Genomic DNA, 12,576 nt, shown 5'->3' on the forward strand with positions numbered 1-12,576 from the left:
ACGGTGTGTGTTGGGGGGCTGGGTGGATGTGTGGGGGTGGTAAGGAAGGGAGAGGGGAGCTGTGGGGCCTCAGGGGAGTTTCTCCTGCAGGCCGGTTTCACTGCGAGCTCTCGCACCCGGCAATACCAATAAAGTTGATGATAATAATTAAGACCGCATAATCACTGTGTGTGTTTATTTATCTTGCAGAAGCCTCCTTCCCCTGGCCCATCATTACCTATTCCATGCTTTCGATAGGTGGTGGGTGTTTTAACTATGGCTCTAATAAAAAGTAGTAACTGCCTGTGTTTCTGCCCCCACACCCCCGGGCAGCTCTGCTGGCACCCTCTCTCCAGTGCAGGGTGGGGGGGACACTGTTCTTCCCATTTTCAGAGGGAGCAACTGAGGCAGTAAGCTGAGGATGTCCCAAAGAATGAAACCCCACATGGCAAGTTGTAACAGCAGCAAAGTTTGCCTTCTTTTTCAGGGCCTTCCTCCTCAGAGGAACTTCTCCAGTTCCATGTCCCCTGGCCCTGGCTGGCCGCTGCTGACGCCTCAGAAGACTGATTGAGCCAAGCATTTAGCCATGGCCAGCAATAATTACCACTGGGTGACATGGGCAAGTTACTCTTCACCACTGAGCATGGTATTTCCTAAATAGTAAAAAGGATCTTTGCAAAGATTAGGACCCTGTGCACAAAATGCGTTACAAACGGCAATCAACACTATTATCCCAGGGATATGTGTGCTCTTGACTCAGAGGAATAGGTGGAATTCCAAACTTCTGGAGAAGGCGTCCTAGGAGTTGGGGCCCGACCCACAATCTCCCAAGTCACCATGGTCAGCCTGCCCAGCTGTGAGGGCTCTGGAGAGGTGTCCCGGAAACAAGTGAACCCCTGAAGCCCACTGTTGGGGTGACGAGTCTCTCAGGCCCCCTCTCTCCCACTCCTCCCTCTTTTCTCCCTTGGGAAGCAGCAGCCTGGAGGTGCTCACTGCTCTCGGTGACCCAGGGGTGTAAGACCCGGACTTCTTTCCAGCTGGCGCCTGGGCCTGCAGGGGGGAACCCCACTCATCTCACGCCCCTTCCCATTTTATAGAAGGAAAACTGAGGCCAGAGGAAAGGACACTGGGAGAAGCCAGTAAAGGGCCGCGGAAAACTCTAGGGTCCAGATTTCCTTTGTCCCCTCCTACGTCCCACCCCCGCTTTTGGTTGCCGCTGCGCACCCCCTAGTCTCCCGGACTAGCAAAGACAGGCCCCCGCGCCGAGTCCCGCGGCGCATCGCCCCTTTAAGGGGCGGGCCTCGGGCCGTCTGCCCCGCTCCGCCCCCTCGGCCGCACTGCGCCTGCGCCGCGCGCCGGAGCGCAGGGGTTGGGCAGTGCCCAGTTCCGTGCAACTTTTAAGTGAGTTGCAAACTCCGCCCCGCGGCCGGCACCGGCACTGAGCGCTGGGACCGCAGCGACCCGCACGAGCGAGGCCGCGATCGCCACCCCCGCGCGGGACCAGCAGCGGCGTGCGGCGAGGGCCGAACGCCCGGTTCTGCGCGGCAGGAAGTGCGGGTCGAGCCGTAACTGCCCCAGCCGCGCGACTGTGCCCGCTTCCTACCTGCTGGGCCGCCGCGCCCCCGGTCCGCTGGCCTTCGTGTCCTCTAGGCTCCCGGAACTGCGGGTCGCAGCCAGCGGGCCGTGGGCCCCGCCTCCGCCCAGGGGCAGCCGGACCACCCCACGGGTTACCGCACCTCCGCTGATCCCTCCGTCTTAGGTCTGGCGTGAACGTCCCTCTGGGCGTCTTTCTGGGGTTGTCCCCAAAGGTTGGCAGGATGGTGTCCTGGATGATCTGTCGCCTGGTGGTGTGAGTATGGCCTCTCTCAGCCGCCCTGTCCCGGGTTGCCGTCCCACCCTGGGTGGGAGCTGGGAACGTCTGCTGCGATAGGGAACTTCCTGAGAGCCTTTGCACCGCCCCCAACACTGGCCGCAAGGGTTAACGGACCTGTACGCGGGTCTCGGGTACTGCGTGCTGACCCCTCACCCCCAGTCTCATTGGCTGGTGCCGACCCCGCCCATGCACATCCACATGCACGGTGCGCGCGTACACACACACTCACACACACCGCGAACATGCACGGGGCGAGGGCCGCAGGCCTGCTTCGGCCCCCTTGGCGAACACAAAGTAATATGGCACGTTGTGGGCGGAGAATCCAGGTGCTGCTTCTCATCTGAGCTGTCACATGACTCACAGCGCCCTGGTCTCGGCCTCCTCACTCAGCCCTGCTGCTTACCTCTCTGAGAACTCCAACACCTGGCTCCAATATTCCTGTCTGTCACCTGGCAGTGCCAGGTCTGGTGGCCCTGGGCCTGATTGCATGCCCATGGGAGGGGGCAGTCTGGTGCTCTCACCCACTTTGTGGAGTGGCTGTGCTCTCTCTCGCTCCATCACGCACCCATGGGCCACCAGTGCAGGCCTGGGCAGGCTTGGGATGTTTGTAAACAGCCGGGTGGGGTGGTGGCCTCCAGGGCACTGACTCAGGCACAGGTTGTGCAAGCCAAGCGGGAAAAACAGGGCAGGCTCTGCCACCTGGCACCCCAGTGGGGGGAGGCGGCCACCTGGGTCGGGGGCATAGTGCCCCTCACACTCTGATGGCTTCTCTTCCAGGCTGGTGTTTGGGATGCTGTATCCAGCTTACGCCTCCTATAAAGCTGTGAAGACCAAGAACATTCGTGAATATGTGAGCGCGGGGGCTGGGCAGGGTGGGGGTGTGTAGCAGAACTTGGTGAGGTGGGGAAGGTCTGGGCTGGGCCCCCCCTCCCCCAGGGGCACGGTCGTGGGGCACTTGCAGAGTGCAGTGCGGAAGAAGAGAATAGGGCCTGTTCGAGTGGGTGTGGACGGAGGGCAGGCCACAGGGGTGCCTGTGCACGATCTTGTGGGTGAAGCCATGGGGTTGGGCACTGTCCTGCCAGGTGGTGGGGGAATGCGGCAATGCCCGGGGACAGGCTCTCGGGAGTCTCCAGGCTGGGCCAGCCGGGCATGGGAGTTGGCAGGGTCCGTGCTGATCTCTGCCCCCACAGGTCCGGTGGATGATGTACTGGATCGTCTTTGCACTCTTCATGGCAGCAGAGGTCATCACGGACATCTTTATCTCCTGGTATGGGTGCCGGGGGTCGGCAGGCCGTGGGGCAGGCATGGCCCCACCTCGGCCTGGCTCCCTGGTTCACCTTGCCATCCCCCCACCAATGCTCTGACAGGTTCCCTTTCTACTATGAGATCAAGATGGCCTTTGTGCTGTGGCTACTGTCGCCCTACACCAAGGGGGCCAGCTTGCTTTACCGCAAGTTTGTCCACCCATCCCTGTCCCGCCATGAGAAGGTACCCCAGGGAGAGATGGGGAGGGAGGCTTAGGGGTAGGCATGAGGGAAAGAGCCCTGGACTTGGGTCCAGGATGCTGGGGATACCTGGGTCCTCATCCCAGTCCTGCTGCTAAGCTGTGGGACCTTGACAGGGTCTAGGCTATGTCATCTGCCAGGATAATCCAATGGGAGTGCATGTGGCTGACCTTTGAGGGTGGAAGTTGGTCTGGGATGGTGGGGTGGGCAACTGGGTGGGAAGCCTTGCTTTTGGTGTGTGTGTTCTGGGCCCCAATCTGTCGCTCCCTGGCACTGGGTGGGGGTGGGCTAGGAAGTGTGACAACCAGTGGCTTCTTAGGGTCTGCAGAGGAAGAGGGATTCTGGCTGTGCGCCTGAGCCCCCCTCCCCCCCTGGGTCTGCAGGAGATCGACACATACATCGTGCAGGCCAAGGAGCGCAGCTACGAGACCATGCTCAGCTTTGGCAAGCGGGGCCTCAACATTGCCGCCTCGGCTGCTGTGCAGGCTGCCACCAAGGTGCTCTGGTCCCCGGCTTCCACCCCCTCAGTGCCTTTCGGGCCTGTCCAGCTCCTCTGCCAGGGAGCCCAGAGATAGCAGCTGGGGAGCAGGGGTGAGAAGGGGAGGTGTTGGCAGGAGCGTGGAGCTAGAAGCTCAGACCTTCCTGGCTCCAACACTGAGCGTGAGCAGCGGTTCCTGCTCTCTTGGCCTTGGTTTCCTGTTGGTGCCACAAAGGCACAGTGCCAGAAGGTTGCTGGGTTGCTCTCAATGCTGAGTCCCAGCCGCAGTGATTAGCGAGGGTGGGCCCTTGATTTCCCCGGGCAGCTTCCCTGCCGAAGCCCCTTCCCCTAGCAGCCCCTCCCTCCCTCTCAGAGTCAGGGCGCACTGGCCGGCAGGCTGCGGAGCTTCTCCATGCAGGACCTGCGTTCCATCCCCGATGCCCCTGCCCCCACCTACCAGGACCCCCTCTACCTGGAGGACCAGGTACCCCGCCGGAGGCCACCCATTGGTGAGTGGGCAGAGGGACCCAGAGCCGCTGTGAGAGGGTGGCATCTCCCATGAGCATGGCTCCCCGAGGGCTAGAGGAAGGCCCGGCCCCAGGTCTTCAGCTTTGCCTGCCCCGGCCTGTCCTCCACACAGGGTACCGGGCAGGGGGCCTCCAGGACAGTGACACAGAGGATGAGTGTTGGTCGGATACCGAGGCAGCCCCCCGGCCACCAGCCCGGCCCCGAGAGAAGCCACTGAGCCGCAGCCAGAGCCTGCGTGTGGTCAAGAGGAAGCCACCAGTGCGAGAGGTCAGCCACGAGGACAGGATGGCGTGGGGGAGGACAGCCTGGGGGAGGGCGGCCGTGCCGGCTCTCTAGCGCACACCTCATGGCCACCTGCTCTCTCCCCTAGGGCACTTCGCGTTCCCTGAAGGTTCGGACAAGGAAAAAGGCTGTGCCCTCCGACATGGACAGCTAGGGGCTGCAGCGACTGGCCCAGTCTTACCTCGTGCCCTGCAGGGTGCCTGGGGCTGCTCAGAGGGACCTGTGGTTGCACATCTGGCCTGCCTGCGCCAGCCGCCGTGGCCCCATCTCCTGGCTCCTGGCAGACGCTGGCAGAGCCACGTGCAGGGACACACCCACGATGTACCAAAGCAAGCTGGGCCCCGGGTCCTATTTATTGCCTTTCACAGCCCTCTACCTTCCCCAGCTGTGGGACCAGAGCACGCCTGAACCCCCGCAAGCGAAACCAAAAGTCCAGCCAGCTGTGTTCATTCCTTCCTGTCCTTCCAAGTACTTGACAGCCTTTTCCAAGGCCTGGTGTGTGTGTCCTGGTTGTGTGGTTTTTGTTGGTGAATGAGGTCAGGTTTGTGAACGTTTTGATAAATAAAATACATAAAGATGTTCTGTCTCTCCCAATTTGTGTCCGCACGCCTCACATCACACACTTGAAATTAAACAGCCCACTCCGGGCCAGTCCCGGGCTAGGGCTAGGGCAGGAGGAGCCCGGTCCTCCAGAGACAGAGCCATCACCCACGGTTGCAGTGCAGTGAGTGCTGTCACGACAGCTCTTGGGGAGCTCCAAGAACACAGGTGGGACAGCGGGGACCAGTCCTGAGGAGGGGTCAATCCAGGCAGGGATTGGGCCTCGGCAGAAAGGTGTAATTGTAGAGAAACCAGTAGGAGCAACGGTGTGGAGGGGTCTCAGGCGGCATGTTAGTCCTGTGGGGATGTTGGAGCCATGCTCAGGGCTGCCCTGGGGAGACTGTTTCCTCCATGGGCCTGGGGCAAGGGGGTTTCAGGTAGCTCCGGGGTGGGCGCCTTGAGTTCTGCAAACACCCAGGTAGCTCAGGGGAGCACTGCACCTCTGAGCAGTGGCCACCAGAGGGCAGCAGCTGCCAGGATCTGGGCTGCCCCCGGCTTCCAGGTCAAGGCGGGCGGGGCTCGGAGACTGGCCAGAGCCTCGCCCTGCTGGGGCCTGGCGGAGCTCAGGCGAGGCCTCCTGTGGCCCTCGCTGCTGCTTGTGGTCACTGGTCCTTGGCCTGCCCCATCCACGGAGTCTCCTCCGCTCTGCTGAGACCCAGGCTCTCCGCCTGTGCTGGCTGCGGTCCGTGCCCTGCTCTAATCCCTGGGCAGCCGGTGCCAGCTCTGCCCTCTCCTGCCGGGGATGCTGGTCTCGCCACAGTGCCCCGGGGCGGCTCCCCTCGCCCACCTGCTTTCGATTAAGCAAAGAGGTGGGTGAGAGCGCAGGATAAGAGGGGAAACGGGGTGGTAACCCGGAGTGCCCTGGGAGAGTCCGGATTAACTCTTGGTGTGGGATTATCCGGGTTTTATTTGGGGGAAGGCACTTAATCCACTGGGGTGATTTAGCTCCTTGCAGAGGGGAGCCCAGTGGCTTCCTGTCATGGCTTTCCTTTGCATCACGGTGTCATCTCCTCATTACTTCATTCAAAAAATATTTATTGAGCACCAACCAGGTACCAGACATGTTGCTAGATAGTGTAGGGGTGCAGAGGGCAGCGATGCCAGCACCCAGAGAGTGGCTGCCCCGCCACAGACGCTGCTCTAAGTCTCTGACGTATAGTAATTTAGTCCTCATAACAATCTTGGGAGGTATATACTCTTATAATCTCCATTTTATAAGCAGGAAAATGGGCACAGAGAGGGCAAGTGATTTGCCCAAGATCACACAGCTTGTAAATGGCAGAATCGGACTTTGAACGAGGCAGTCTGGCTCCAGAGACTATGCACTTAGTCACTATGTAGTACTTAAGAAAATGAGATGTTTCTTGCCTAGGAGGCAAGGAGAAGGTACGGAATCATTTGTTTTCAGATGATTTTCTTGAATCTTCCCCCAAAGCCTGTCAGCTAGGAGCTATACCCATTTTACAGATGAAAAACTGAGGCTTGGAGAGCTGTAGCAAGTTGTCCACCATGGTGCTGCCTGTGCGCTGGGGACCCTGTCTCCTGATGCAGGAGTTGCCCGGGAATTGCCTGGGTAGGGCTGGAATGGCAGGATGCACACGCCCAAACTGGAGCAACAAAAAAAGATGAGTACATCATGAATGGACAAAATGAAACGGAAATGCAAAAGAAAGAAGAGGGGCGAGGCCTGACATTGCGGGGTGGTGAGGAAGAGTTCACTCACCCTCATTCGTAGGATGGGTGCTTAGAGTGGGCAACAGCGTCACCTGGGCCGCTTGGCTGAGATGGCGAAGCTTTGTGCTCTCCGCCCCGACAATCAGACTGCCTCGTGGCTCTGTGCAGCCTGTGCATGTTGTCCCTCCGACCGGCTCTTCCTCCGCCACCCAACTCTCTGTCCTTGTCCCATCTGCCCTTGGAACCCCACTCGGACATCACCTCCCTGGGAAGCCCTCTGCGAGCGCTCCCTCCCCGGGAGTTGCAGGCTCACCTAGACCACACGTCTCTGCTCTGGTCTTGCCTTGAGCACATCATATTTTCTCCTCCTCTGTGCTGAGACTTCATAAAGAACAGACTTGTACTTTACTCTCTGTCGCATTATCCCAGCCTGGAACAAACAGCTTAGTTTACCCAAAGTGAAATGCTTTTGCAAGTGTGCGATTTGGTGATGAAGTCCCGCTCACTCCCTGACCTCCTCCGGGAAGCTCCCCAGACTTCCCCAGGGCGGGACTCGAAGTATCTTGTCATCATTTGTTAACATGCCAAACTCCCGGATCACCATCCCACAGGGCCCAGCACAGGGCCTGTCACCTAAGTGGCCTCGAGGAGTGTTTGCCGGTAAAAGAACAAATGCACTAAGTGACCAGAAGCTCCTCAGGGGTGGGGGTGGCCTTTTGCTTTCTGTCCTGCACCATTTGGGGCCCCCTGCAAAGCCTTCAAAATGCCAGGGTCTCCAGAACACGGCTTTGGGGAATGGCTGTCCGCAATTGTATGGGTTCCAAGACATGCTGAGGCCAGAGGCGAAGGAGCAAGAAGTCCAAGTTCTGGGGCATTTCTGGGCAAGCACACACGTGATCCTGAGGCTCGGGGCACTGGGTGTCAGCTGGGCTTCCCTTGGAGCCGCTCCTGCCCCTCTGAGAAACACCGCGGAGACTTCACCTCTGCCCCAGCGTGGTCGCCCTCTGGGCGGAGTTCCTGGTCCTCCCTTCAGCCCCTCTGGCCTGGCCTCTAGTGGGATCCCAGGCTGTACTCCAGCCTCCCCGGCACCCCCAGCCTCTTCTCACTGCCAGCCAGCGCGCCCACAGCGTCCCCAGGCAGGGCCAGCGTGGCCAGCCCCCTGGGAGCTGCACCCCTCGGCGTGGTCCTGGGCTCCCTCCTCAGCCTCCCCACCACCTTGTCTGCCTCCCGGAGGCTTCCTCCACTGCCTCCCAGTTTCTGGGTGCAGTGGACCCTTGAGTCCTGCCTCCCTCCTGCCTTTCCCCTCCTCCCACCATCCTTTGGCCTCTTCAGGCATCATCGCCGACCCTCCGGGCCTGTGGCCCCCGGTGTCCTGGTCCCATCACAGCCTCTGGCCTCGGGCGTACACTGGCCCCACTGCCTGGCCTCTAGTTCCCGCACCCCCCTGGCCTGGGCTGAGCTGGGGCATCTCTGGCTCCATCCCCCACCCACATCAGGCCTGGGCCCCCATGGCTGGGCAGGGGCAGAAGCCTGGGCAGGAGAATGATGCCTGCTGCCACAGAAATCCCTGGGCCAGTGGGTGTTGTAGGCACGGGGTCCTGAGCCCAGGGCAGAGTGGGGTGAGGTGGGCAGCCCGCTGAGCAGCTTGCGGGGGAGGGGAGGGGTGCTGGGGAGGGGTGCTGGGGAGGTGTGGGCTAAGAAGAGGAATTAGGTCAGGGCTGTGGGTGGGTGGGCGAGGGGGGGATGGCATCTGCCACAGAGCTTCCTTCTGGCTCCAAAAGCATCTCCACACTTCCCTTCCCCTCCCCCTCCCCCCAGGTCCTGGGAGAATTCTCCCGGTATCCCCCTCCCCCACGCCCCCCCCATTGCCACAGGGGTGGGGAGCAGGGTGGGGGGAGGCCAGCCTCAGCTGTCTGAAGGATGGAGGGGCTGGGAAGCAGGGCTAGGTGCCCAGACGGCCGCGTGTGTGGGAGGGGATGTCCTCAGATGCCCTCCACCCGGCAGTCCCCGCTCTGACGTGGGTGCCCCCCCTTTCCCCGCCCGGATTAGTGGCAGCTTGGCCTGACTCTCCGGGGCTCCTTCCCCCGCCCCCGCCTGCTGCCCTCCCCTGGGCAGGGGGCTGCTCCTCCGAGGGGCACTGTGCTTGCCCAGGTAAGGGGCTCTGGGGACGGCGTGAGGGCAGCCGGCTCGTGAGTGCTGCCGTGCCTGTCAGCACAAGTGTGTGTCAGCGTGTGCGTGTGTGGTGTGTGTGTGTCAGTGCGCCAGGGGTCGGTGCGGGGCTGGGGCCGGGCCCACGTGTGGCCGGGGGTGCTGGTCAGCTTGCCTTTGTCCACGAGCCTAGCGTTGTGTCCACGGCTGTGTGGCTTTCCTTCTGTGTTGTGTCTTTTGTGTGTCTCCTCAGCTCTGCTCCGTCCTCAGGCACAGAACAGCCGGGTACAAGGACTCTGTGGCCTGTGGCATGGGCTCCACAGCAGGAGGGGAGCTGGGTGAGGGTCAGGAAGGGGTCCTTTCCCCACCCTGGCCCCCACAGGCCCCTGGGCACTTCTGGAGCCTGTCCCAGAGCCCTGCTCTAGTCCAGGGACTGTGACCTGACAAAGCAGACATGGCAAGGGGGGGTGGGGGAGAGATGTCTGTCCCAATCCCCAGGGACAGTCCTCATCGCCTTTGGGGATGACAGCGACAGGCCCGCCGGGCTCTGGACAGCCCAGGCTTCCACCCTGGCTTCTTCCAGGCCCCAAGCCGCAGGAATCTCCCCGGGGCGCTCCCACAAGCTGAGGGAGGCCAGAGGACACAGATGGGGGACCACAGGCACACTCCAGCCATCCCCCCCTCCTTCTTCACCCATGGAGCCAGTCTGGGGGTGGGAGGCCAGGCGTCTGGGCCTGGGGATTCCAGGCCACGCTGGACCCTCCAAAAGCACCTTTGTGGGCACACTGAGGTCCGGCCACCCCCAGGGGAGCTGGGGGAGGAAGGCAGTGTTAACTCAGTCATGTAAACAGCCCCCCCCCAGCCTGCACCACCACAGAGCTGGCCTCTGGGGGCTCCACAAGGCGGTGGGTGAATCCATGCCAACATGGTCCAGGTCCTGCCTGGTGCACGCGCCTTTAGACCCCTTCCCAGGACCCCTCCTCCTCTCCTCGACTGGTGGAAGGCCCCGGCCCTTGGGAGGAAGGCTGGGGCTCTCCAGGGATGGTGGTGTGACTTGGGACAGGCTGGAGGCGTCCAGAACCCATCCCTCCCGTGGGATGGGAGAGTCGGGGGGCTGCTCCGTCCCAGGCTGGGAGAAGGCGGGCTGAGGGTGTCTTCCACAGGGAGGCAGGGGCGTTGAGGGTGGGAGGTGGGTGCCCGAGGGGAAGGGAAGTGCCCGTTGGGCGTGTGGGTTTCTGTGTGAGTCTGAATCTGTCTGTGTGTGTCTGAATCTGTCTGTGTGTGTCTGTGCTCTGGAACCGCCCCCGCAGAGGAGCCGGGATGCTTCCTCGGGTGGAGGGCGCCCTACTTTCCCATTTCTCTCGTGCTCCCTGCTTGCTCCTGGGAGCCACTCCCATGGGCTCCCCTCCAGAGCTGGGCCCGGAAGCACTATGAACCCTGGGATGGGACAGAACCCCAGAGTGCCGGGCTCCTGCGGTGGCCCGGCTCATCTGGCCTCATCACCTCTCTGACATTTGGTGAAACGAAGGCCCTTAGACCAGGGATGGACTAGAGCCCAGGCCTTCCCAGAGCTCCTGAGCCACGGCCCTTGGTGCCCCTGGGCCCTGGGAGGGGGTTTGGGAGGGAGTTGGGGTGGGGGGCCGTCAGGAGCCGCTTGTCTAAGTGAGGATGAGGCAGGGCAGGCGCGACGGTGGGGTGTGCCAGGTGCCAGAGCTGGAGAGGACCAAAAGCAGTGGTCCAGCAAGCAAGGCCCAGCTGGCGTGGGTCAGAGCACCCATCACTGACCCGTGAGAACCTGACTGCCCCTGCCAGCTCTGGCACTGCCCCCTCCCAAGCGCCCCGCCCCAGCACCCCCGGGGGCACCACGCCCCACCATGGCCTGGTCCGGCCCCTCCCGCCCTTTGCTCCAGTTCCCGGGCTTGGCACCTATAGTGGGGGTGCTGCCCGCCTGCCAGGCTCCGAGGCCGGGCCCACGGGAGGGTGGGGCGGCTGGGAAGCTGGCACGCTGCCCTGGGGGAGCCTCTCTCGGCAGGCGCCCGGGTGCCGCGGGGGGGAGGGGGGAACAAAGGGCTCATTCTCCCCGTGCGCAGCCGGTGGCATCGCCGGGGCGTTGGCGGAAGCCCCCGGGGCCCGGGAGGGGGCAGGCCCAGGCGGGGCCGCCGAATCACGGGCTCCTGTTTCCCGCAGGGTGCTGGAGGAGGAAACCGGCGGAGCAGCTTCCCCACTCTCAGTTGCGCGTCTGGCGATGGCGATCAGAGGTCCTGCTGCGCTCTCCGCCGCGCTCTCCCTCCATTAGCCGCGCTGCGCGGTGCTGCGCCCTCGCTGGTGCCTATCTCCTGGGTCCCGGGATCGGCCCCCCTTGCGGGAACGACCCCCTCCCCCGGCCCCTCGGCCTTTCCCCCCACTCGGCCACCTCCGACCCGGGGCGCGCGTTCCCCCCGGCCCGGCTCCGTCTCTCCCTCCGGGGGCACCCGCTCCCTAGCCCCGGCCCGGCCCTCCCCGCGGCGCAGCACGGAGTCTCAGCGTCCCATGGCGCAACCCACGGCCTCGGCCCAGAAACTGGTGCGGCCGATCCGCGCCGTGTGCCGCATCCTGCAGATCCCGGAGTCCGACCCCTCCAACCTGCGGCCCTAGAGCGCCCCCGCCGTCCCGGGGGAGAGCGAGCGCGAGAGCGCTGAGCGGAGAGCGGGAGACCGCGTCCTCGCCCGCCGGCCGGGAGGCCCCGGAGCCGGCCCATGGGGAGCGGGTGCCCGGCGCCGGCCAGGACGACCGCCGCCCGCGCCGCGCCCGGCCCGTGAAGCCCAGGTAAGCGCCGAGAGGGGGCGCCGGGGGCGCGCCTCCTGGGGACACTGAGGCGAGGGATTTCTGAGTCGAGCCCGCGGCGCCCGCAGGGAGCGAGGTGCCTGGGCCCCTCTGGCTGGGCCACACATCCCAACATCATCGGAAAGTTAGGACGCCGGACCCGGCGGGACGGCGGCGGGCTCCAGAAAACCTGGCGCCCTCTGTCACCTCCCTCCTGGGGCCAGCCGAAGGGACCGCGCCAAGAGAGCGCTGCGGGGCTGGTGCCACCTGTCATCCCCGTCCCTTGTACGCACGTTCAAGTTTCCCTCCCTTGCCTCTCTCTGGGGCCCAGCCCGCTTTCCCCGCCTCCTTCCCTCCCCCCTCGCCGCCGCCGGGCTGCAGGGCTGCAGGGCTGCAGTTTCCAGCGGCGGCGGCCGGCTGGGCTGGGCGAGGGCAGCTTGACCCATCCAGCTGAGGCCTCGTAATCCCCCTCTCCTGCGCTGGCTCACTCGTCCCCTGGGGCCAGGGTGGAGATCCTGGCCCCCAGCAGTTGTCCTGGGACTCCGCTTGAGAAGCCCAGAAACTGCAGAGCAGAAGAGGCAGGCTCAGGGCTGCTCAGGTGTAGGGAGAGACCCGCCACAGCCCTGGCGGGCAGCCCTCCCCAGTGACTCCAGCCTGCTCTGCCTGCACGTGCCACCCCTACAAGCCTGGCTGGGGCTGTGGGCTGG

General features: G+C 63.4%; 2 protein-coding genes across 3 annotated transcripts; both read left to right on the forward strand.

The window, feature by feature from the left end:
* Window positions 1-1,768: 1,768 nt before the first annotated feature.
* REEP4 (receptor accessory protein 4) lies at window positions 1,769-5,221 on the forward strand. Of its 2 annotated transcripts, XM_069485161.1 has the most exons (8): window positions 1,769-1,828; window positions 2,630-2,702; window positions 3,043-3,119; window positions 3,220-3,340; window positions 3,741-3,854; window positions 4,209-4,344; window positions 4,476-4,630; window positions 4,734-5,221. In XM_069485161.1, the coding sequence occupies exons 1-8, from the start codon at window positions 1,797-1,799 to the stop codon at window positions 4,797-4,799; spliced, it is 774 nt and encodes a 257-aa protein (XP_069341262.1). In that variant the 5' UTR covers window positions 1,769-1,796; the 3' UTR covers window positions 4,800-5,221. The 2 variants fall into 2 exon arrangements, with proteins under 2 accessions (XP_069341262.1, XP_069341263.1); XM_069485162.1 differs by lacking the exons at window positions 4,209-4,344; window positions 4,734-5,221.
* Window positions 5,222-11,296: 6,075 nt separating this feature from the next.
* Window positions 11,297-11,844, forward strand: HRURF (HR upstream open reading frame). Its single transcript, XM_069485036.1, has one exon. The coding sequence runs from the start codon at window positions 11,597-11,599 to the stop codon at window positions 11,699-11,701; it is 105 nt and encodes a 34-aa protein (XP_069341137.1). The 5' UTR covers window positions 11,297-11,596; the 3' UTR covers window positions 11,702-11,844.
* The last annotated feature ends 732 nt before the right edge of the window (window positions 11,845-12,576 follow it).

Source organism: Eulemur rufifrons, chromosome 12 (assembly GCF_041146395.1).
Source record: "Eulemur rufifrons isolate Redbay chromosome 12, OSU_ERuf_1, whole genome shotgun sequence".
Classification (NCBI taxonomy): Eukaryota; Metazoa; Chordata; class Mammalia; order Primates; family Lemuridae; genus Eulemur; species Eulemur rufifrons.